The sequence below is a fragment of the Gobius niger genome (genome assembly GCF_951799975.1).
Source record: "Gobius niger genome assembly, chromosome: 21".
Classification (NCBI taxonomy): Eukaryota; Metazoa; Chordata; class Actinopteri; order Gobiiformes; family Gobiidae; genus Gobius; species Gobius niger.
The window spans coordinates 26173837-26197923 of NC_136872.1; the positions used below are offsets into that span (position 1 = coordinate 26173837).

The 24087-nt window shown below is 42.4% G+C and overlaps 1 protein-coding gene across 1 annotated transcript in view; it reads right to left on the bottom strand.

The window, feature by feature from the left end:
• Positions 1-20446, bottom strand: part of LOC306980385 (kinesin-like protein KIF1C) — a 35997-nt gene extending 15551 nt beyond the window's left edge. The window contains exons 1-18 of the mRNA XM_079579739.1: positions 20334-20446; positions 13581-13657; positions 13383-13461; positions 13144-13244; positions 12999-13064; positions 11808-11986; positions 10056-10167; positions 9917-9994; positions 9786-9851; positions 6658-6736; positions 5334-5412; positions 5084-5232; positions 1964-2056; positions 1773-1897; positions 1635-1714; positions 473-548; positions 322-401; positions 150-244 (exon numbers count right to left, since the gene is read on the bottom strand). Of these exons, the coding sequence (XP_079435865.1) occupies positions 150-244; positions 322-401; positions 473-548; positions 1635-1714; positions 1773-1897; positions 1964-2056; positions 5084-5232; positions 5334-5412; positions 6658-6736; positions 9786-9851; positions 9917-9994; positions 10056-10167; positions 11808-11986; positions 12999-13064; positions 13144-13244; positions 13383-13461; positions 13581-13657; positions 20334-20439 (1720 nt within the window). The 5' untranslated portion in view covers positions 20440-20446. The remainder of the gene's footprint in view (positions 1-149; positions 245-321; positions 402-472; positions 549-1634; positions 1715-1772; positions 1898-1963; positions 2057-5083; positions 5233-5333; positions 5413-6657; positions 6737-9785; positions 9852-9916; positions 9995-10055; positions 10168-11807; positions 11987-12998; positions 13065-13143; positions 13245-13382; positions 13462-13580; positions 13658-20333) is intronic.
• Between the last annotated feature and the right edge of the window lie 3641 nt (positions 20447-24087).

The window sequence follows — 24087 nt, forward strand, 5'->3', positions numbered from 1 at the left end:
GCACCAGGGGGCGGCGTGAGCACCAGGGAGGGGGCGCCGTGAGCACCAGGGGGCGCCGTGAGCACCAGGGGGCGGCGTGAGCACCAGGGAGGGGGCGCCGTGAGCACCAGGGGGCGCCGTGAGCACCAGGGGGCGCTGTGAGCACGTACCTTCTCCGCTGTCGTTGGTCTCACTCACAAACACACAGTGGATCTCTTTGATGAAGTGTCCGGACAGTTTGATGTCCACGTCCTGCTGCCCGACCCTGAAACAGCAGCACATGAGGTCATAGATCAGGCAGATGTTTCCACAGGGACGATGAGGGGGGGGGGGTGTTCGTACCGCGTGACGCCCTCTTTGATGTAGTAGATGAGGCACTCGGACATCAGCGGGTCCTCGTTCAGGTTCACCAGGTGAGGCGTCTGAAGAGCAAAAGAACATCTAAAGTCTGAAGAGTCTCCTCTGGGTTTCCCTCTGACGGGTTTCCACTCACGCCTTTGGGGGAGAACACGCCCAGAGTCCCTCCGTCCTCTTTGATGGACACGCCCATCTCGGCCAACAGCGCCTCCCTGTGGCAGAGCACTCTCATTACAACACGGAAGAAACCGGTAATGATCATGAACAATCCATCCAGTGACTTTCATTCCGACAAACGTGGGCGATTTATCGAAATGGCTGTTTGGAAGATTTGCAAATGTAGAATGTTGAGTTTGTCTCCAATGTCAAGAAATGGGGGGAAAATGTGAAGAAAGAAAAGTGGGAATAAATTAGGGCGACGTTCAGGGGGAAATTGTGGAAAAATGTGGGGGAAAAAATGGGGGGAAAATATGGGGGGAAACTGAAAAAAAAAAAACTAGGGAAGATTTGGGGAATAATGTGACAAAAATTGGGAAAAATATGGGGATATATATGGGATAAATATGGCGGGAAAATGAAAAAAACATAGGGAAAATTGGGGAATAATGTGGGAAAAATTGGGGGGAAAATGGGGGGAAAATAAAAAAAAAATAGGGACAATTGGGGAATAATGTGACAAAAAATGGGAAAAATATGGGGGGGGGAAATGGGAAAAAATATGGCGGGAAAATGAAAAAAAAAAATAGGGAAAATTATGGAATAATGTGGGGAAAACTTGGAAAAATTGGGGGGAAAATGGAGGGGAAATATAAAAAAATTGGGAAAATTTGGGAATAATGTGACAAAAATATGGGGAAAAAAATTGAAAAAATATGGCGGGAAAATGAAAAAAAAATTAGGGAAAATTGTGAAAATTTTTTGAAAATTTTGGAAAAATTATGGGGAAAAAATGAAAAATTGTGGAGAAAATTTGGGAAAACTATGGGAAAATTTAAAAAAAAATGTGGGGAAAACTGAAAAATTATGAGGAAAATTGGGAGAAAAAAAAAATGAAAAAATGTGGAGAAAAATGTTTTCAAAAATGGGGGGAAAATTAGTTTTTTTTCTGCCCATTTTACTCTGTTCAGAGAATTAACCTTCTTCAGCCACAAAGTGATAGCAGCTCATTGTTGAATATTCCTGATGTTTTGTGCTTCATAATCGTCGTCAGATTTCTGTCTCATTTGCTGATGTGACTCCTGACTTCGCCTCAGCAGTGACGTGTTTGTGACTCTGTGGGAGTTGAACCTGTGACCGACCTCTCCAGCCGCATGGACTCCGTCTTCCTCAGCTTCTCCTCCCACGTCTCGTTCAGCTCCGCGATGATCTTCTCCGTCTCCTGCAAACACAAACGTTAGGAACGGAAATAAAACAGTAAAGTGATCGTATGTTTTTACCATCAGTCTCTCGGCCGCCTCCTCTTTGCTGATTGGCTCCCCCGGCTCAGACCCCTCCCCCTCGCCGTCGTCGTCCAATAGGCTGTCGGAGTTCAGGGACAGGTCTCCGCTGGACGAGTCGCCCTCTGTCACAGACTCACGTTAGAACTGACTCGTCTCTGCTCCGGCCGACCTGCAGGGGGCGCACTCACCTGTGGAGGCGGAGCTCTGGTCTCCTGCCGTCCCATTGGCCGAAAGCTCCTCAGGGTTAGCGTTCGCGTTAGCCGCGGTCTGGCTGTTTATGACTGAAGGAAGAAGATAAAAGTCATGATGTTTGTAAACGGAGAGCAGTGAGTTCATCTCCACTGTTCCTGTGGTCCCTGAGGTCAGTACTGCAGTAGTACTGCAGTAGTAGTACTTGTACCTTGCTCCTGCAGTAGTTCCTGTAGTCCCTGAGGTCAGTACTGCAGTAGTAGTAGTACTGTAGTACTTGTACCTTGCTCCTGCAGTAGTTCCTGTAGTCCCTGAGGTCAGTACTGCAGTAGTAGTAGTACTGTAGTACTTGTACCTTGCTCCTGCAGTAGCTCCTGTAGTCCCTGAGGTCAGTACTACAGTAGTACTGCAGTAGTAGTACTTGTACCTTGCTCCTGCAGTAGCTCCTGTAGTCCCTGAGGTCAGTACTGCAGTAGTACTGCAGTAGTAGTACTTGTACCTTGCTCCTGCAGTAGTTCCTGTAGTCCCTGAGGTCAGTACTGCAGTAGTAGTAGTACTGTAGTACTTGTACCTTGCTCCTGCAGTAGCTCCTGTAGTCCCTGAGGTCAGTACTGCAGTAGTAGTAGTACTGTAGTACTTGTACCTTGCTCCTGCAGTAGCTCCTGTAGTCCCTGAGGTCAGTACTGCAGTAGTAATGCAGTAGTAGTACTTGTACCTTGCTCCTGCAGTAGTTCCTGTAGTCCCTGAGGTCAGTACTACAGTAGTACTGCAGTAGTAGTACTTGTACCTTGCTCCTGCAGTAGTTCCTGTAGTCCCTGAGGTCAGTATTGCAGTAGTACTGCAGTAGTAGTACTTGTACCTTGCTCCTGCAGTAGTTCCTGTAGTCCCTGAGGTCAGTACTGCAGTAGTAGTAGTACTGTAGTACTTGTACCTTGCTCCTGCAGTAGTTCCTGTAGTCCCTGAGGTCAGTACTGCAGTAGTAGTAGTACTGTAGTACTTGTACCTTGCTCCTGCAGTAGTTCCTGTAGTCCCTGAGGTCAGTACTGCAGTAGTAGTAGTACTGTAGTACTTGTACCTTGCTCCTGCAGTAGTTCCTGTAGTCCCTGAGGTCAGTACTGCAGTAGTACTGCAGTAGTAGTACTTGTACCTTGCTCCTGCAGTAGCTCCTGTAGTCCCTGAGGTCAGTACTGCAGTAGTACTGCAGTAGTAGTACTTGTACCTTGCTCCTGCAGTAGCTCCTGTAGTCCCTGAGGTCAGTACTGCAGTAGTACTGCAGTAGTAGTACTTGTACCTTGCTCCTGCAGTAGCTCCTGTAGTCCCTGAGGTCAGTACTGCAGTAGTACTGCAGTAGTAGTACTTGTACCTTGCTCCTGCAGTAGTTCCTGTAGTCCCTGAGGTCAGTACTACAGTAGTACTGCAGTAGTAGTACTTGTACCTTGCTCCTGCAGTAGTTCCTGTAGTCCCTGAGGTCAGTACTGCAGTAGTAGTAGTACTGTAGTACTTGTACCTTGCTCCTGCAGTAGCTCCTGTAGTCCCTGAGGTCAGTACTACAGTAGTACTGCAGTAGTAGTACTTGTACCTTGCTCCTGCAGTAGCTCCTGTAGTCCCTGAGGTCAGTACTGCAGTAGTACTGCAGTAGTAGTACTTGTACCTTGCTCCTGCAGTAGCTCCTGTAGTCCCTGAGGTCAGTACTGCAGTAGTACTGCAGTAGTAGTACTTGTACCTTGCTCCTGCAGTAGTTCCTGTAGTCCCTGAGGTCAGTACTGCAGTAGTAGTAGTACTGTAGTACTTGTACCTTGCTCCTGCAGTAGTTCCTGTAGTCCCTGAGGTCAGTACTACAGTAGTAATGCAGTAGTAGTACTTGTACCTTGCTCCTGCAGTAGCTCCTGTAGTCCCTGAGGTCAGTACTGCAGTAGTACTGCAGTAGTAGTACTTGTACCTTGCTCCTGCAGTAGTTCCTGTAGTCCCTGAGGTCAGTACTGCAGTAGTAGTAGTACTGTAGTACTTGTACCTTGCTCCTGCAGTAGTTCCTGTAGTCCCTGAGGTCAGTACTACAGTAGTAATGCAGTAGTAGTACTTGTACCTTGCTCCTGCAGTAGCTCCTGTAGTCCCTGAGGTCAGTACTGCAGTAGTACTGCAGTAGTAGTAGTACTGTAGTACTTGTACCTTGCTCCTGCAGTAGCTCCTGTAGTCCCTGAGGTCAGTACTGCAGTAGTAATGCAGTAGTAGTACTTGTACCTTGCTCCTGCAGTAGTTCCTGTAGTCCCTGAGGTCAGTACTACAGTAGTAGTACTTGTACCTTGCTCCTGCAGTAGTTCCTGTAGTCCCTGAGGTCAGTACTACAGTAGTAGTACTTGTACCTTGCTCCTGCAGTAGTTCCTGTAGTCCCTGAGGTCAGTACTGCAGTAGTAGTAGTACTGTAGTACTTGTACCTTGCTCCTGCAGTAGTTCCTGTAGTCCCTGAGGTCAGTACTACAGTAGTAATGCAGTAGTAGTACTTGTACCTTGCTCCTGCAGTAGCTCCTGTAGTCCCTGAGGTCAGTACTGCAGTAGTACTGCAGTAGTAGTACTTGTACCTTGCTCCTGCAGTAGTTCCTGTAGTCCCTGAGGTCAGTACTGCAGTAGTAGTAGTACTGTAGTACTTGTACCTTGCTCCTGCAGTAGTTCCTGTAGTCCCTGAGGTCAGTACTACAGTAGTAATGCAGTAGTAGTACTTGTACCTTGCTCCTGCAGTAGCTCCTGTAGTCCCTGAGGTCAGTACTGCAGTAGTACTGCAGTAGTAGTAGTACTGTAGTACTTGTACCTTGCTCCTGCAGTAGCTCCTGTAGTCCCTGAGGTCAGTACTGCAGTAGTAATGCAGTAGTAGTACTTGTACCTTGCTCCTGCAGTAGTTCCTGTAGTCCCTGAGGTCAGTACTACAGTAGTAGTACTTGTACCTTGCTCCTGCAGTAGTTCCTGTAGTCCCTGAGGTCAGTACTACAGTAGTAGTACTTGTACCTTGCTCCTGCAGTAGTTCCTGTAGTCCCTGAGGTCAGTACTACAGTAGTAGTACTTGTACCTTGCTCCTGCAGTAGTTCCTGTAGTCCCTGAGGTCAGTACTACAGTAGTAGTACTTGTACCTTGCTCCTGCAGTAGCTCCTGTAGTCCCTGGGAGCAGAGGAGGCTCCTCAGTCGTTCCACCTCGTGCTTCAGTTCTCGGATCAGTTTGGCGTTGGGGTCTTCGTTGATGATGGCGTTACAGCGGATCTGCTTCGCTCGGTCGGCGTATCTGAGGAGCACACGGTTACCACAGTTACCACGGTTACCACGGTTACCACGGTTACCACAGAGCGCCTCTCCCTGAGGGAAACGTAAACGCTGGGTCCAGACCTGAGCGTGCTGAGCGTCTCCTCGTAGTTGATGTCGGCCGGACTCAGAGCCGCGATCATGGCCGTCCGAGAGTTTCCTCCTGAGGAACAGAAATCACTCTGAATAACCAGCTTTAAACACAAGGGGGCGCTGCAGGAGGAGCTGGGGGAGGAGCTGGGGAGGCGCTGGGGGAGGAGCTGGGGAGGCGCTGGGGGAGGCGCTGGAGGAGGAGCTGGGGGAGGCGCTGGGGGAGGAGCTGGGGGAGGCGCTGGGGGAGGCGCTGGAGGAGGCGCTGGAGGAGGAGCTGGGGGAGGAGCTGGGGGAGGAGCTGGGGGAGGCGCTGGGGGAGGCGCTGGAGGAGGAGCTGGGGGAGGAGCTGGAGGAGGAGCTGGGGGAGGAGCTGGAGGAGGCGCTGGAGGAGGAGCTGGAGGAGGAGCTGGGGGAGGAGCTGGAGGAGGCGCTGGGGGAGGAGCTGGAGGAGGAGCTGGAGGAGGAGCTGGGGGAGGAGCTGGGGAGGAGCTGGAGGAGGAGCTGGGGGAGGAGCTGGAGGAGGCGCTGGGGGAGGAGCTGGAGGAGGAGCTGGGGGAGGAGCTGGAGGAGGCGCTGGGGGAGGAGCTGGGGGAGGCGCTGGGGGAGGCGCTGGGGGAGGAGCTGGGGGAGGAGCTGGGGGAGGAGCTGGAGGAGGCGCTGGAGGAGGAGCTGGGGGAGGAGCTGGGGGAGGAGCTGGGGGAGGCGCTGGGGGAGGCGCTGGGGGAGGAGCTGGGGGAGGAGCTGGGGGAGGCGCTGGGGGAGGCGCTGGGGGAGGAGCTGGAGGAGGAGCTGGAGGAGGAGCTGGGGGAGGAGCTGGGGGAGGAGCTGCAGGAGGCGCTGGAGGAGGCGCTGGAGGAGGAGCTGGGGAGGAGCTGGGGGAGGAGCTGGAGGAGGAGCTGGAGGAGGCGCTGGAGGAGGAGCTGGGGGAGGAGCTGGGGGAGGAGCTGGGGGAGGCGCTGGGGGAGGCGCTGGGGGAGGAGCTGGGGGAGGCGCTGGGGGAGGCGCTGGGGGAGGCGCTGCAGGAGGCGCTGGGGGAGGCGCTGGGGGAGGAGCTGGGGGAGGCGCTGCAGGAGGCGCTGGGGGAGGCGCTGGGGGAGGCACTGGGGGAGGAGCTGGGGGAGGAGCTAGAGGAGGAGCTGGGGGAGGAGCTGCGGGAGGCGCTGCAGGAGGAGCTGGGGGAGGAGCTGGAGGAGGAGCTGGGGGAGGAGCTGGGGGAGGCGCTGGGGGAGGCGCTGGGGGAGGCGCTAGAGGAGGTGCTGGGGGAGGAGCTGGGGGAGGCGCTGGGGGAGGCGCTGGGGGAGGAGCGAGCACTGACCCAGGTTCTCCTTCAGGAGCCACGTCAGCACCGAGTCTCTGTACGGGATGAAGTCGCTCTTTCGCTTCTTGGTGCTTTGCTGCAAAACAGACTCGAGTTTAGACACGGAACGTTTTTAAACAAAGAAAATAAAGGCCGGACGCTGCAGGTGAAAATATAATAATGTGGAGAAGATGTGAAACTTCTGCTGTAGAGACGGAAATATGTGTTTTCATGTAAATTTAAGGCATTATATTTGTATTTCAAAACTTAAATTCCATTTTTAGATAGATTGTTCAACTCTTCCAAACTCTTCCAATCTCTTTCAATCTCTTTCAAACTCTTCCAATCTCTTCCAATCTCTTCCAATCTCTTTCAATCTCTTCCAATCTCTTTCAAACTCTTCCAAACTCTTTCAATCTCTTCCAATCTCTTCCAATCTCTTCCAATCTCTTTCAATCTCTTCCAATCTCTTTCAAACTCTTCCAAACTCTTTCAAACTCTTCCAATCTCTTCCAATCTCTTTCAATCTCTTTCAATCTCTTTCAATCTCTTCCAATCTCTTCCAATCTCTTTCAAACTCTTCCAAACTCTTTCAATCTCTTCCAATCTCTTTCAATCTCTTTCAATCTCTTCCAATCTCTTTCAATCTCTTTCAATCTCTTCCAATCTCTTTCAATCTCTTCCAATCTCTTCCAATCTCTTTCAATCTCTTCCAATCTCTTCTAATCTCTTTCAATCTCTTCCAATCTCTTCCAATCTCTTCCAATCTCTTTCAAACTCTTCCAAACTCTTCCAAACTCTTTCAATCTCTTCCAATCTCTTTCAAACTCTTTCAATCTCTTTCAATCTCTTTCAATCTCTTTCAATCTCTTTCAAACTCTTTCAATCTCTTTCAAACTCTTTCAATCTCTTTCAATCTCTTTCAAACTCTTTCAATCTCCTCCAATCTCTTCCAATCTCTTCCAATCTCTTTCAAACTCTCTCAATCTCTTCCAATCTCTTCCAAACTCTTTCAATCACTTCCAATCTCTTCCAAACTCTTCCAAACTCTTTCAATCTCTTTCAAACTCTTCCAATCTCTTCCAATCTCTTCCAATCTCTTCCAATCTCTTCCAACCTCTTTCAATCTCTTTCAACCTCTTCCAATCTCTTCCAAACTCTTCCAATCTCTTCCAATCTCGTCCAATCTCTTCCAATCTCTTTCAATCTCTTTCAATCTCTTTCAATCTCTTTCAATCTCTTTCAATCTCTTTCAATCTCTTCCAATCTCTTCCAAACTCTTTCAATCTCTTTCAATCTCTTCCAATCTCTTCCAATCTCTTCCAATCTCGTCCAATCTCTTCCAATCTCTTTCAATCTCTTTAAATCTCTTTCAATCTCTTTCAATCTCTTTCAATCTCTTTCAATCTCTTTCAATCTCTTTCAATCTCTTTCAATCTCTTCCAATCTCTTCCAAACTCTTTCAATCTCTTTCAATCTCTTCCAATCTCGTCCAATCTCTTCCAATCTCTTTCAATCTCTTTCAATCTCTTTCAATCTCTTTCAATCTCTTTCAATCTCTTTCAATCTCTTCCAATCTCTTCCAATCTCTTTCAATCTCTTCCAATCTCTTTCAATCTCTTTCAATCTCTTTCAATCTCTTCCAATCTCTTTCAATCTCTTTCAATCTCCTTCAATCTCTTTCAATCTCTTTCAATCTCTTTCAATCTCTTCCAAACTCTTCCAATCTCTTTCAATCTCTTCCAAACTCTTCCAATCTCTTTCAATCTCTTTCAATCTCTTCCAATCTCCTTCAAACTCTTCCAATCTCCTTCAATCTCTTCCAAACTCTTTCAAACTCTTCCAATCTCTTCCAAACCCTTTCAATCTCTTTCAATCTCTTACAATCTCTTCCAATCTTTTTCAATCTCTTTCAATCTCTTTCAAACTCTTTCAATCTCTTTCAATCTCTTTCAATCTCTTCCAAACTCTTCCAAACTCTTTCAATCTCTTTCAATCTCTTCCAATCTCTTCCAATCTCCTTCAATCTCTTCCAATCTCTTCCAATCTCTTTCAATCTCTTTCAATCTCTTCCAAACTCTTCCAAACTCTTTCAATCTCTTCCAATCTCTTCCAATCTCTTCCAATCTCTTCCAATCTCTTCCAATCTCTTCCAATCTCTTCCAATCTCTTTCAATCTCTTACAATCTCTTCCAATCTCTTCTAAACTCTTACAATCTCTTTCAATCTCTTCCAATCTCTTCCAATCTCTTCCAATCTCTTCCAATCTCTTCCAATCTCTTCCAATCTCTTCCAATCTCTTCCAATCTCTTCCAATCTCTTTCAATCTCTTACAATCTCTTCCAATCTCTTCTAAACTCTTACAATCTCTTCCAATCTCTTTCAATCTCTTCCAATCTCTTCCAATCTCTTCCAATCTCTTCCAATCTCTTCCAAACTCTTCCAACCTCTTCCAATCTCTTTCAATCTCTTTCAATCTCTTCCAATCTCTTTCAATCTCTTCCAATCTCTTTCAATCTCTTCCAATCTCTTCCAATCTCTTCCAATCTCTTTCAATCTCTTCCAATCTCTTTCAATCTCTTTCAATCTCTTTCAATCTCTTCCAATCTCTTTCAATCTCTTCCAATCTCTTTCAATCTCTTCCAACCTCTTTCAATCTCTTTCAATCTCTTCCAACCTCTTTCAATCTTTTCCAATCTCTTCCAATCTTTTCCAATCTCTTTTAATCTCTTCCAATCTCTTCCAATCTCTTCCAATCTCTTTTAATCTCTTCCAATCTCTTCCAATCTCTTCCAAACTCTTCTAAACTCCTTCAATCTCTTTCAATCTCTTCCAATCTCTTCCAATCTCTTTTAATCTCTTCCAATCTCTTTCAATCTCTTTCAATCTCTTCCAAACTCTTTCAATCTCTTTCAATCTCTTCCAATCTCTTTCAATCTCTTCCAATCTCTTACAACCTCTTTCAATCTCTTCCAATCTCTTTCAATCTCTTCCAATCTCTTCCAATCTCTTCCAAACTATTCAATCTCTTCTAAACTTGTCCAGACTTTCACAAACTGCGTTATAGCTCAGACCTTTAGTAGAAATAGTGCTAAAGAGAACAGTTCCACCTGCAGCGCCCCCTAGAGGCCAAAGTGAGCCAGTACCATCTCGGCCAGAGCGGAGATGACCTTCCCGAGCGTCGTCAGGGACTTGTTGATGTTGGCTCCTTCCTGAACATCCACAAACGTTCAAACATGTTTTTAAACTCACTCACATTTCAAACATCAGATCTGACCTTGAGGCGAGTTCCTTTGGCGCCTGAAGAATCGGCTCGCTCGCTCCCAGCCAGGTCCACCAGACTGATCTTGCTCACCTGGAAACAGCGACATTAATGAAGATGGAGATGTTCTCCAGGCGTCAGGAGAACGTCGTACCTTCTCCGTGTCCAGGCCGCTGAGCTGGTCCCTGCGCTTCTGCGTGAAGACGATGGTGAAGACGGCGTGGGAGCGGGACGACGTCTCGTTCATGTTGGTGGCGGCGACCGTCCTGAAACACAGGCCGGGTCAGTCTGAGGCTCACGCCCTCTGCTGGCGCCAAAGGAAACTACACTTTCAAACTTCTTAAAGCTGCAAACCTTTTTCAGATTTCAGTGAAACTACTGGATATTTAGTAACATCTCATTCTTTTTTCAGGACATTTTCTACCCTGAGGTCTGGCTTCTTGTGTCGCCTTCGCGGGTCATTTTGACTCACTGTTACGTTCCGGGCATTTGGATGCAGGTGACACCAGGGGGCGCCTTCCAACCTTCTCAGTGTAAATGTGAACTGACTTTCTTCAGAGTGAGACTTTAGGTCAGACATGAGTGACAGTAACATGAGGCTAAACACAGTGAGCTCTTTGTTTGCAGTAAAAAGGCTGAGGCCTCATACGAGCGATCGCGATGTCGTCACATCCGTTGGCCGTGGTCGGTCGGCATTTTACATTTTCATATTTGATAAACATTTTATTAAAATCCTATAATCAGCAAAAACAATGTCCATAAACAGGGCATTGCTTCTCTTTTGCGCTGTAAAAGATCTATCATTTTATAAAACCGAGATAGAGGCCTGGATGCATCAGCTGCCGACCAAACATCCGGCGAAAATTGCGGAAGTAAACAATAACAGCGATCGCTCGTATTGCTCTTCAGTCACAGACTGAGAAGGGAAGAAGGAAGTCATGGAGCTTCTGCTTTAGACAGAACTTCAGACTCTGCTGCAGGTAAGAGTCATATCATATTCTGAAACTCAAATATGTAGAAAAAAAGTAATGTATGGAAAATTATTATTACAATTACATAAAGAAAATCCTGTATCTAATCAAAAATGTATTTATTTTTTAATTTACTCTCATTCTAAAAAAGAAAACCCAAACAAACCCAGGTCATTTGTATCTGCTGTAAAGTCATGTTTGTCCCAGTTCCTCTGAGTCATGGTGGGTCATGGTGGGTCGTGGTGGACCGTGACAGATGTGGACCATGACAGATGTGGACCGTGACAGATGTGGACCGTGACAGATGTGGACAGGACTGTGGTAAATCTACTTTTACTTTGGAGAAAATAGTTACTATAGTAACTGTTGAAGAAATGAACCTCATGAGCTTCTTCTGTAACATCTGTCCACATCAGTCCTGCTGCACCACGACTCAGAGGAACTGGGACAAACATGACTTTACAGCAGATACACATGACCCGGGTTTGTTTGGGTTTTTTTGGAATGAGAATAAATACAAGCTCCATGACTTCCTTCTTCACTTCTCAGTCTGTGACTGAAGAGCAATGAGGCCTCAGCGTTTTTACTGCAAACAAAGAGCTCACTGTGTTTAGCCTCATGTTACTGTCACTCATGGTGTCTGACCTAAAGTCTCACTCTGAAGAAAGTCAGCTCACGTTTACACTGAGAAGGTTGGAATTGCGCCCCCTTGTGTCACCTTGTGTCCAAACGCCTGGAAGGCCACACAAGCTGCAAACCTTTTTCAGATTTCAGTGAAACGACTGGACATTTAGTAACATCTCATTCTTTCTTCAGGACATTTTCTACCCGAATGTCTGGCTTCTCTCATAATAATCACGCTGTTCACTCGTTTCTAGCTCTCCCAGTAGCCCCTCCCCCTCCTCCGCGTTGGGTACAGGTGTCCGGGCTCAGACCTGGCCTTGTTGCCGGCGTCCATCAGGTCGTGGATGTCGCTGAAGTCGGTCACCGCCAGCTTGGACAGGTCCTGGACGTACGGCCCGAGGATGGGGTGCTCCCGGACCCGCAGAGTGCCCTGGGACATGGGGTTCAGGAGGTCCCTCACGCGCTCGCAGTAGATCTCCATGTAGGACACCTGTGGGGAGACACGGGGGTCAGAGGGAGGTCAGAGGGAGGTCAGAGGGAGGTCAGAGGGAGGTCAGAGGGAGGTCAGAGGGAGGTCAGAGGGAGGTCAGAGGGAGGTCAGAGGGAGGTCAGAGGGAGGTCAGAGTGAGGTCAGAGGGAGGTCAGAGGGAGGTCAGAGGGAGGTCAGAGGGAGGTCAGAGGGAGGTCAGAGGGAGGTCAGAGGGAGGTCTGAGGGAGGTCTGAGGGAGGTCAGAGGGAGGTCAGAGTGAGGTCAGAGGGAGGTCAGAGGGAGGTCAGAGGGAGGTCTGAGGGAGGTCAGAGGGAGGTCTGAGGGAGGTCTGAGGGAGGTCAGAGGGAGGTCAGAGGGAGGTCATTCACCCCTTCACTCCCACCTGAACCGAGCACATTTTCTCCAGTTTGGCTTTACCCCAATCCAAAAGCTTCTGGGAAAAAGCTGTGAAAATAGCAACAAAACTGAGACGAAAACAATGATGGAAATGTGACAAAAAAAGTGAAGAAAAATGTATGAAAAAGTGGCAAAAATGTCACAAAAATGTCACAAGAAATTGACGAAAAATGACAAAAATATGTTAAAAAAATTGATAAAAATATGAAAAAAAATTGTATACAAATTTGACAAAAAATGGACAAAAAATGAAAAAAATATGGAAAAAAAAGACGAAAAAATGAGGAAAAAATGACAAAAAAATTATGAAAAAATGACAAAAAATTGACAAAAAATTGACGAAAATTTGACGAAAATTTGACAAAAAAAGACAAAAAAAAACTAAAAAATGACAAAAAATTGACAAAAAATTGACAAAAATTTGACAAAAAATTGACAAAAAAAGGCAAAAAAATGACAAAAAAAATGACAAAAAATTGATTAAAAAGTTACAAAAATGAGTTGACTACCCAACAAAAAAACTGATGGAAAAAAAATCGTGAGGAAGAAGCTCCTCTGGGTTCAGGCGGGAGTTCAGAGGTTAAACTCGGGGCCGGTCCCTGAGCTGGACTCGTACCTCCACAGAAAACTGCAGATCCGGGTCCTGGTTTTCCCCCGTTTTCTGGAACAGCTCTTCACAAAGCTGCGAACACAAGAGTCAGTCACTGCGACGCTCGAGAACTTCATCAACAGTTCTCAGATTGGAGTAAAGCCTGAGTCACCTGTGGGATGATGCCCTCCTGCTCCACTTCCTGTCGGCCCATCATGGTGTAGCTCTTTCCTGCCCCCGTCTGGCCGTACGCGAAGATGCACACGTTATAACCTGGGAAACACGTGGACATGAGGATCATCCCGTCGCTCCGGTAACGACACTAAGCCACGCCCCCTCTCTCCTGTAACGGCACTAGGCCACGCCCCCTCGCTCCTGTAACGACACTAAGCCACGCCCCCGGGGGTTTACCTTCGAAGGCGTGCTGCAGCATCTCTTCCCCGATGTCTCTGTAAACTTTCCTCTGGGACGCGAAGCTCGGGTCGTCCTCCTGAAAACGATAAACAACCGTCAGTTTAACCGCGACCATGTGACCGCGGCGTCTCCGGGGGCGTGTCCGGGGGGGCGTGTCCGGGGGCGTGTCCGAGGTCAGCGTTTATGAAGACTCACCGAGGTGTGGGACCAGTAGGAATAATCGAAGGTGAACGTCTTGGCTCCATCTTTGGTTTGTTTGGGGTTGGAGATGCCTGTGAACAAACAACACGTTATGAATATATGTTATATGTTATATATACGTTATGAAAAAAATGTGATAAAAATTTGACTATTTAAAAAAAAAAAAATTTACAAAAAAAAAGACAAAAAAGTAATAAAACATTGACAAAAAAATTACAAAAATATGAAAAAATGTGATAAAAATTTGACAAAAAAATTACAAGAATTTGAAAAAAATGTGATAAAAATTTGACAAAAAAATTACAAGAATTTGACAAAAAAATGACTTCATCAACACACTCTCGATCTCGATCGTCCGGGTCATGAGATGAAGGTCATTCATTGTCCGGGAGAGAAAACTCATTTAAAAGACGAGAATGAAGCCTTTGTTTGAAAAAGTATCAAAAATGTCACAAAAATGTCGAAAAAAATGACAAAATGTGCCAAAAAAATTACAAAAATATGAAAAAAATGTGATAGAAAATAGACAAAAAAAATGACCAAAATGTGACAAAAATGTGATAAAAAATTTGATGAAAAAATTACGAAAATGTGACAAAAAAAATTACAAAAATATGAAAAAAAGGGACAAAAAAATAACAAAAATATGAAAAAAAATGTGATAAAAATGTGATAAAAATTGACGAAAAAAATTACATAAATTTGACAAAAACGGTTCAAAAAAATCACAAAAAATTGACAAAAAAATGACGAAAAAATGACAAAAATATGATTTTTTTTAAATAAAAAATTACAAAAATTTGACAAAAATCTGACTTCATCGACACGCTTCATCAACATTCAGACCAAACACCAGTGGAATGTGATCTGTCCGTGAACTCGATCGTCCGGGTCATGAGACGAAGGTCCCTCATTGTCCAGGAGAGAAACTCGTTTAAAAGACGAGAATGAAGCCTTTGTTTGGAAACGCGTGATTCAAATAAACCAGAGTCTGAGAGTTCATGATGGAACTGTCTTCACACAAACATCTTCAGCCCCTGACACTCTGCCTCTGCTGAAACGGCTCATTTGAAAGCTAAGACCTACAAAACTGATCTGAACGGATCCTTTTTTAATTGTTCTTTTGAGTTTTTTTTTTACAGATCTGATTCCAGAAATTCAAGAAACACTTTCATCTCTGGGACTAATACGTCACAAAAACCTTTATGTCGCAAAAAGGTTGGTTGAAATTCAGTCTCATATGAAAACATGAAATGATTTTTCAGTCCATGTTTTTATGTCAGTGATGGACAGAAGTGTCTCTACATCCAAACTGTTTCCCTTTTCACCTGATATACGTTCTTTTGCCTTTGAAGATGAAGATTTTATAAAGTGCCTTTCACATTGTACATTCACTCCATGATCCCAGAAAGAACTCCTGGCGAGAGTTTTTGTCATTTTTTTGCTGGATTTTTTTCAACAAAAAAGACAAAAAATGTATTTTTTGTTGAATTTTTGGCATTTTTTTTGCTAATTTTTTTTTTGTCGTTTTTGCTGGATTTTTGTCATTTTTTTGCTGGATTTTAGTCATTTTTTTTGCTGGATTTTTGTCATTTTTTTGCTGGATTTTAGTCATTTTTTGCTAGATTTTTGTCAGTTTTTTGCTGCTCTTTTGTCACCTTTTTGTAGAGTTTTTGTTGCTTTTTTGGGTCACTTTTTAGCGCTTTTTTGTTGTGTTTACATCCTCTTTTTCTTTTTTTCTTTTTTATCGCTGTGGAGAACCTGGAGAACAGTAGCAAACATGTTCAGGCGGGAGTTAAGAGGTTAAAGAAAGACAAATAAAAACAACCTGCAGAGTCAAAATGAGGCCAGCAAGTGTCAAATAATCCAGATAAAACTTCAAAACCAGGCTGAACTATTGCCTCATTAACGCCACACACACACACACACACACACACACAACACACACACACACACACACACACACACACACACACACACACACACACACACACACACACACACACACACACACACACACACACACACACACACACACACAGAGCTCCTAAAATACCCCGTGTTGAAATGGGAGAGTCACATGACCACTGAGGCATCACTGAGGCACCACTGAGGCATCACTGAGGCATCACTGAGGCATGCTGGGAGAATGTTGTTTAGCTGTTCCAGGTATGTGAAAACGTCAGAATGTCTCACAGTCATAACGTTCGCACCGGACTGACTTTCCTGAAACCGTCGGACTACAATCCCAGCATGCCTCAGTGATCACGTGCCCGTCACCGCGGCAACCGGCCCGTTCTTACCGACGGTAATGACAGAGCCGGCGGCGTTCAGGAATGTGAGGCGTGAGCTTTGAAACCACGGACCACAGAAACACACGAGCGGTCGGAGGTTCCAGTGAGAGTCTTTGGGAGGTGCTGGAGGAGGCTCTGCACAGCGGTCGCACTCTCCCATGTCTTTTTTTTGCTGGATTTTTGGCTTTTTTGCTGGATTTTTGTCACTTTTTTACTGGATTTTTGTCACTTTTCTGCTGGATTTTTGTCACTTTTCTGCTGGATTTTTGTCACTTTTTTGCTGGATTTTTGTCACTTTTTGCTGGATTTTTGTCACTTTTTTACTGGATTTTTGTAATTTTTTTTGCTGGATTTTTGTCACTTTTCTGCTGGATTTTTGTCACTTTTCTGCTGGATTTTTGTCACTTTTTTGCTGGATTTTTGTCACTTTTCTGCTGGATTTTTGTCACTTTTCTGCTGAATTTTTGTCACTTTTCTGCTGGATTTTTGTCACTTTTTTGCTGGATTTTTGTCTTTTTTCCTACTGGATTTTTTTTCACTTTTCTGCTGGATTTTTGTCATTTTTTGCTGGATTTTTGTCACTTTTCTGCTGGATTTTTGTCACTTTTCTGCTGAATTTTTGTCACTTTTCTGCTGGATTTTTGTCACTTTTTTGCTGGATTTTTGTCTTTTTTCCTACTGGATTTTTTTTCACTTTTCTGCTGGATTTTTGTCATTTGTTTTTGCTGTTTTTTGGTCTTTTTTTCTGCTGGATTTTTGTCTTTTTTTCTGCTGGATTTTTGTCTTTTTTTCTGCTGGATTTTTGTCTTTTTTCTGCTGGATTTTTGTCTTTTTATGCTGGATTTTTGTCACTTTTCTGTTGGATTTTTGTCTTTTTTTGCTGGATTTTTGTCACTTTTCTGCTGGATTTTTGTCACTTTTCTGCTGGATTTTTGTCACTTTTTTGCTGCATTTTTGTCATTTGTTTTTGCTGTTTTTTGGTCTTTTTTTCTGCTGGATTTTTGTCTTTTTTTCTGCTGGATTTTGTCTTTTTTTGCTGCTCTTTTGTCACCTTTTTATCGAGTTTTTGTCATTTTTGCCGATTTTTTTTGGGTCACTTTTTAGCGCTTGCTTGCTGTGTTTACATCCTCATTTTCTTTTTTTCTTTTTATCACTGTTTTGAAGAAGCTTTTAGATTTGTAGAACCTGGAGAACAGGAGAAAACATGTTCAGGCGGGAGTTAAGAGGTTAATACCAACTCTCTCCCACTCATTCTTAACGGTAAATATGGATGCAGTACACCTTTTGGCCACCAGCGTCAGATTGGGGGCGCTGTTTCACTCCTTTCGCACAGTTAAGGAAACACTGTTGTTTATCAGAGCGTTGTAGCATCAACTTTCAAATTTTCCAAACTTTTATTGCAAATGTCGTTGACACATGTTAAAAATGGACTTTTAAAATAATGTTTCCTGAACCGACACTTTCAAAATGATCTAGTGTGGTGTTTTCTTTGAGTCAGCAAATCAATGAGATAAAGTCACTGCAGATACAGACGTTAACCTCTTAACTCCCGCCTGAACCGAGAGGATCTTTTTCCTCACGTCATCACATTTTTTTTCCATCATTTTTTTGTTGGGTTTTCAACTCAGTTTTGTAACTTTTTTGTCACATTTTTGTCACATTTTTGTCATTTTTTTGTGAATTTTTGTCATTTTTTGTCACTTTTTTGTCATTTTTTTTGTCAATTTTTTATCAATTTTGTATCAATTTTTTGTAATTTTTTTCTCATTTTTGTGATTTTTTTTTGTAATTTTTTGTCACATTTTTGTCATTTTTTCGTCCATTTTTATCATTTTTTTAATAAATTTTTTGTCATTTTTTCATCAATATTTGTCACATTTTAGCCATTTTTTATCAATTTTTTGTCCGTTTTTCCTCCATTTTTTATCAGTTTTTTATCAATTTTTTGACATTTTTTTCTCATTTTTGTGATTTTTTTTGTAATTTTTTGTCACATTTTTGTCATTTTTTCGTCCATTTTTTATCAATTTTTTTCTCATTTTTGTGATTTTTTTTTTGTAATTTTGTCACATTTTTGTCATTTTTTCATCAATATTTTATCATTTTTTTAATCGATTTTTTGTTAATTATTTTCATTTTTTTCATCAATTTTTAATCAAATTTTTGTCATTTTTTTGTCATTTTTTCATCCATTTTTCGTCAATTTCTTGTGACATTTTTGCCACTTTTTCATACATTTTTTGTCACTTTTTCGTCAAAGTTTTCTCACTTTTTTCTCACATTTCCATCATTGTTTTCGTCTCAGTTTTGTTGCCATTTTCTCACCTTTTTTCCAGAAGCTTTTGGACTGGGGTAAAGCCAAACTGGAGAAAATGTGCTTCAGGTGGGAGTTAAGGGGTGAAACAAGGCTCATACAATAGTTGATTTTGTTCTACTAAAACTAGGCTTTTGCCATAATTAACATTTGTTTTAATGTGTTATTTACACAGATAGGCTCAAATGCAAATGTATAGACTAGAGAAAACTAAAATAAAGTCACTTATTATTGACCCACAGGCACAAAGTTTGGGCCCCTGGTTTAGAAGAATCCTGAGTGAAGCTTTACTCTGACTCTTGGACCTGGATGAAGCAGGAGCTGAAGCAGGACTCGAGTCGTAGTAAAGAGCGACCTCAGAGAGCCGTGTTTGGGACCAGAATAACCACAGGCTAATAATAACAGAGGCAGAGGCAGAGAGCATGCTGGGATTGTAGTCCTGAGAGTTGCATCATAAACTAGATCAGGGAAGTGTGCGTCGTGAAGGGAGAACCTCAACACTGTCGACTAAAGTAAAGAACTGTTTTAGGACCAAATAACACTGTCATCTGTCATATATCGTGGAAAACATTGTATTTTCCACCAGTTTTTGTTGAACACGCCGTAGATTTCCCTTTCAGACCGACATTATGATCAAAACAACCTGAGAACATTCACTCTAACAGACACAGTGAGTGTTTCTGTGCAGTTACAGATGGAAAATACTGAATAAAAGTTTTATGCCGGTCATTTCTCCCCTTTTAAAATGCCTTTTATTGTTAGGCCGAGATCTGCAGGTGCCATTTTCAATATTCTTTACGATATGGATATTATGAAACTGTGCAAAGTGAAAGTAAACACTGAAAACCAGAGAATATGTTGATCCTAATCAGCCCGTTGTTATAAGAACAAATATCGCCAAAAGGTTTTGATGTTAATGTTGATCTGATGACGTTGCTTAACACATTATAGGTAAATATCTTTTCACACAGAATATGATGTAAACTTTTAAAAAGTGACATTTTTCATGTAAAGTTTTATAATATTAATAATGCATCGGTTTTATACAGCGCTTTTCTGGACTCTCAAAGACGCTTCACATTGCACTATTCATTCACTCCATACCCGGTGGTGGTAAGATACTATTGTAGCCACAGCTGCCCTGGGGTAGACTGACGGAAGCGAGGCAACCAGTCTGCGCCATCGGCCCCTCTGACCACCAACCACTCACTCACTACATTCGCTACATTCCCCAGGCTCCTGGTGTTACCAAACGGTCTCCCACTCAAGCACCGACCAGGCCCTTCCGGAGCCTCTGACGGGATCGGGCAGAGCAAAGGTGAAAATGAAAAGATGTTTGTGCATTTTTGGATGGAAAACCTCATTTACGGAATAAACCCCTTTTATTAAATTTGACTCTAAAAAGGGTGTAGAATATGCAGAAAAATGCTTAGAAGTTTTACCCCCAGGGCGTTTATTCTGACTCCCAAAATGGGGCTTATGTTCTACAACAAAAAAAGGAGTTCTTCTACTCCAGCTTTTGAGTACACATGCTGGACCTATATACATATATATATATATATATATATATACACACACACCACAAGAGTGTTGAAATTAACACCAAAAGGGCTTATCATCATATCTGACCATGTTCTGACATTTGAAAAACATTGACACTATTTCTCACATTTTGAGAGCACTTTAACAGGTGATCTCTTATTTGCATATTAATATTGCTCAAAATCCTCTTGGGGGCCAGAGGTTCTGTGCTGGAGGGCCGGATTTGGCCCCCGGGCCTGACGTCGCCTCCCCCTGACCTAGATCCTTCCACACACAGGACGACGCTGAGCACTCCCTCCTCCAGGATTTGATTTGCTCAAACACCTGATTTTCCTAAAGTTCTGATTTATTTTACAGTCACTTTACCCACAGAGACTTAAAGAATCAAAACCTCTTAAGCCCCGCCTTCACCTGAAGCGTGGTGCTCGGTTCAGGGGGGGTTAAAGGTTAAAATAGGCGTGTCACATGGTTGTATTATCAGAGTGTGAGTGAGAATGGGAGGAGAATGCTGCTCCTGGCGTATGGAGATCGCCGTTAGCGTTAGCCTGGCCCATTGTCTGTAATGGAGGCGTTAGCGCGGAGCTAACTGTTACTCACAGGTGGAGTTGCCTTGCATCTGGATGACACACTTGGCGTTTCGTGCCAGTTCCCGGGCGTTGAACGGACGCACCCTCACCGCCACCTTCACCGAGGACGCCGCCATGCTGCCCCGCCCCCTCGCCACCTGCAACAGCCAATCAGAGGACAGGGTGAGAGACGGGAAACTGTGGAACAAAAGCCATGAAGTGTCGTCGGCCTCGGTCGTGTCTCGTGTCGGCGTTTTGAATCAGTTCAGTTTAGAGGAAAGTTCAGTAAAGAAGAAGGACGAGCGCAGAGGTGATCCAGGAGGAAACGTCTCCGGTCACATGACGTCACAAACACCTCAAACACTTTCAAATGTTTCAGCAAACAAAAAGTCTTTATATTCACCTCTTAACTCTCCAGTTCAGCTTTACCCAAATCCTGTAGGCCAGTGTAACGCCTCATTTGAAAGCTAAGGCCTACAAAACTACATTGATCTTCATCCTCACATTATCGGATTTTTTTCATCACTTTTTCGATTTTTTTCGTCAATTTTTTTGTCAAATTTTTCTCACTTTTTTGAAAGTCTGGACTGAAGCTACAGAGAGAGAGAGTCTGATTCAACAAAAATTAAACAAAAAAATCAACAAAAAAATCAACAAAAATGCAACAAAAATGTGACAAAAATGTGACAAAAATTCAACAAAAATGCAACAAAAATGCAACAAAAATGTGACAAAAATGCGACAAAAATTCAACAAAAAAATCAACAAAAAAATCAACAAAATTGTGACAAAAATGCGACAAAAATTCAACAAAAAAATCAACAAAAAAATCAACAAAAATGTGACAAAAATGTGACAAAAATTCAACAAAAATGTGACAAAAATGCGACAAAAATGCGACAAAAATTCAACAAAAATTCAACAAAAATGTGACAAAAATTCAACAAAAATGTGACAAAAATGTGACAAAAATGCAACAAAAATGTGACAAAAATGTGACAAAAATGTGACAAAAATGCAACAAAAATGTGACAAAAATGCAACAAAAATGTGACAAAAATGTGACAAAAATGTGACAAAAATTCAACAAAAATGTGACAAAAATGTGACAAAAATGCAACAAAAATGTGACAAAAATGTGACAAAAATTCAACAAAAATTCAAAACAAATTCAACAAAAATTCAACAAAAATGCGACAAAAATTCATTATACGTCAAATTTTTCTCCCTTTTTTTGTCCACTTTTGTCATTTTTTTGTGTTTGTAAGTGTTTTCCCAGTGAACTCCAGTGTTTCTGACGTCGCTGTGGAACAACACGGTAAACACAGTGTAAACTTCAGATTCATCACTGGGGTCAAAGTTCAGACACTGGTCACACGCTCAGACCTTTATTTAACCTCCGCCTGAACCCGGCTCTCTTCCTCCAGTTCGGCTTTACCCAAATCTAAAAGCTTCTTGAGAAAAAAGCGTAAAAATAGCGACAAATACAAGGATGAAAACGCAATAAAAAAGAATCTGTTTTGCAGGTCTGAGCTTTCAAATGAGCCGTTACTCTGGCCTGTGCTTTACAGTCATGTGACTTTTGTTGCTATGGCGGCCATTTTGAATACTGAAGTGGATGATGCAGGACTACAACATGTAACAACATCTCTACAGGATGTAAAAGAAAAACAGTGGCTTTTTGATGAACTCGTAATCTTTGCTCAAGAGAAAACAGTAAAAACACGGCCCAGAGATGTTTGTGATGTAACCAGGGAGTCAGTGTTTAACCTCTTAACTCCCGCCTCAACAGAGAGGATCTTTTTCTCACGTCATCACATTTTTTTCCATCATTTTTTTGTACGGTATTCAACTCATTTTTGTTACTTTTTTGTCATTTTTTGTCACATTTCGATCATTTTTTTGGTCAATTTTTTTATCACATTTTTGTCACATTTTTGTCATTTTTTCGTTCATTTTTTATCAATTTTTTATCATTTTTTTGTGATTTTTTGTCATTTTTTGTCACTTTTTTATCACATTTTTGTCATTTATTCATCAATATTTGTCACATTTTTGTAATTTTTTCCTCCATTTTTTATCATTTTTTTTGTCATTTTTTCCTCCATTTTTTATCAGTTTTTTATAAATTTTTTGTCAATTTTTTTTCTCATTTTTGTCACATTTTTGTCATTTTCTCGTCAATTTTTCAGCAATTTTTTCATCAATTTTTCGTCACTTTTTTGTCACATTTCCATCATTGTTTTCATCTCAGTTTTGTTGCTATTTTCTCACCTTTTTTCCAGAAGCTTTTGATTGGGGTAAAGCTGGAGAAAATGTGCTCGGTTCAGGTGAGAGTTAAGGGGTTGATTCCCCCCCATTTTTACCTACATTTTTCCACATTGTGTCGCACTTTTTTTTTTATTCTTTTGTTGAATTTTTGTCATTTTATTGTTGATTTTTTGTCTGAAGCTGCAGAGAGAGTCTGGACTGAGCAGACCTTTACCATGAGGGTGTGAGGAACAGGGCAGGAACATCTCACAGATCATTGAAATATTTACTGTATGTCAGTTTAAAGCTCAGGTCTGTAGAGTCTCTTACACTTTAAAGCTCAGGTCTGTAGAGTCTCTTACACTTTAAAGCTCAGGTCTGTAGAGTCTCTTACAGTTTAAAGCAGCATTATGGAACTTTGCTAACACTTTATAAGAACTGCACCTTATTTAGCCTGAACTCATGAACTGTTGACTTGTTAAATCATCATTAATTAAGGAAAAATACGGTGTAGTTGTTATATAGTGTTACTAACGTTCCATAATGCAGCTTTAACCTCTTAACTCCCACCTGAACAGATCCCATTTTCTCCAGTTTGGCTTTACCCAAATCCAAAAGCTTCCTAGGAAAAAAAGGACCAAAACAGACACAAAAAATGAGAAGAAAACAAGGATGTAAACGCAACAAAAGAGAGACAAAAATTCAACAAAAATTCTACAAAAAAATGACAAAAAATCAGCAAAAAAAATGACAAAAATTCAACAAAAAAAAGACAAAAATGTGACAAAAATTCAACAAAAAAATGACAAAAAATGACAAAAAATCAACTAAAAATGTGACAAAAAATGTGACAAAAAATGTGACAAAAAATCAACAAAATGTGACAAAAATTCAACAAAAAAATGACAAAAAATCAACAAAAAAAATGACAAAAATGTGACAAAAAATGACAAAAAATCATCAAAAATGTGACAAAAAATGTGACAAAAAAATGACAAAAATTCAACAAAAATGTGACAAAAATTCAACAAAAAAATGACCAAAAAAAATAAAAAAAGTGACAAAAAAGTGACAAAAATTCAACAAAAATGGAAAAAAAAAGAAAGGAAAAAACATACAAAAGGTGACTCAACACAGCAACAACACAAGGAAAAATATCCGTTTTGTGGGTTCCTTTAAATGAGGCGCTTCACAGGCCTATATAACGGCAGCCAAAGAGAAGATTTGGTTCAGGCGGGGGGTCAGAGGTTAAACTATAGAAGAGACTCTGCATTTCATTCATACGTGTTATTGCTTATTTGACCTTTCGGCTCCAGGATCAGATGTTTGTAGAGTTTCTGTCAGTTTTTCTTTTCTCTCCAGAATAAACACTAAATAAATAACTGATCCTGGAGCCGCTGTGACCATGAAGCCTTTAAACCTCCTCAGCGGCTGAACTCTGGAGGTTCTTAGCTTCCAAATGTGCTTGTTTTTCATGTCCGAGCAAACCGAGTTCAGCTATAGAGCTGTCTCTCCCCCCTCCCTCTGTCTCTCCC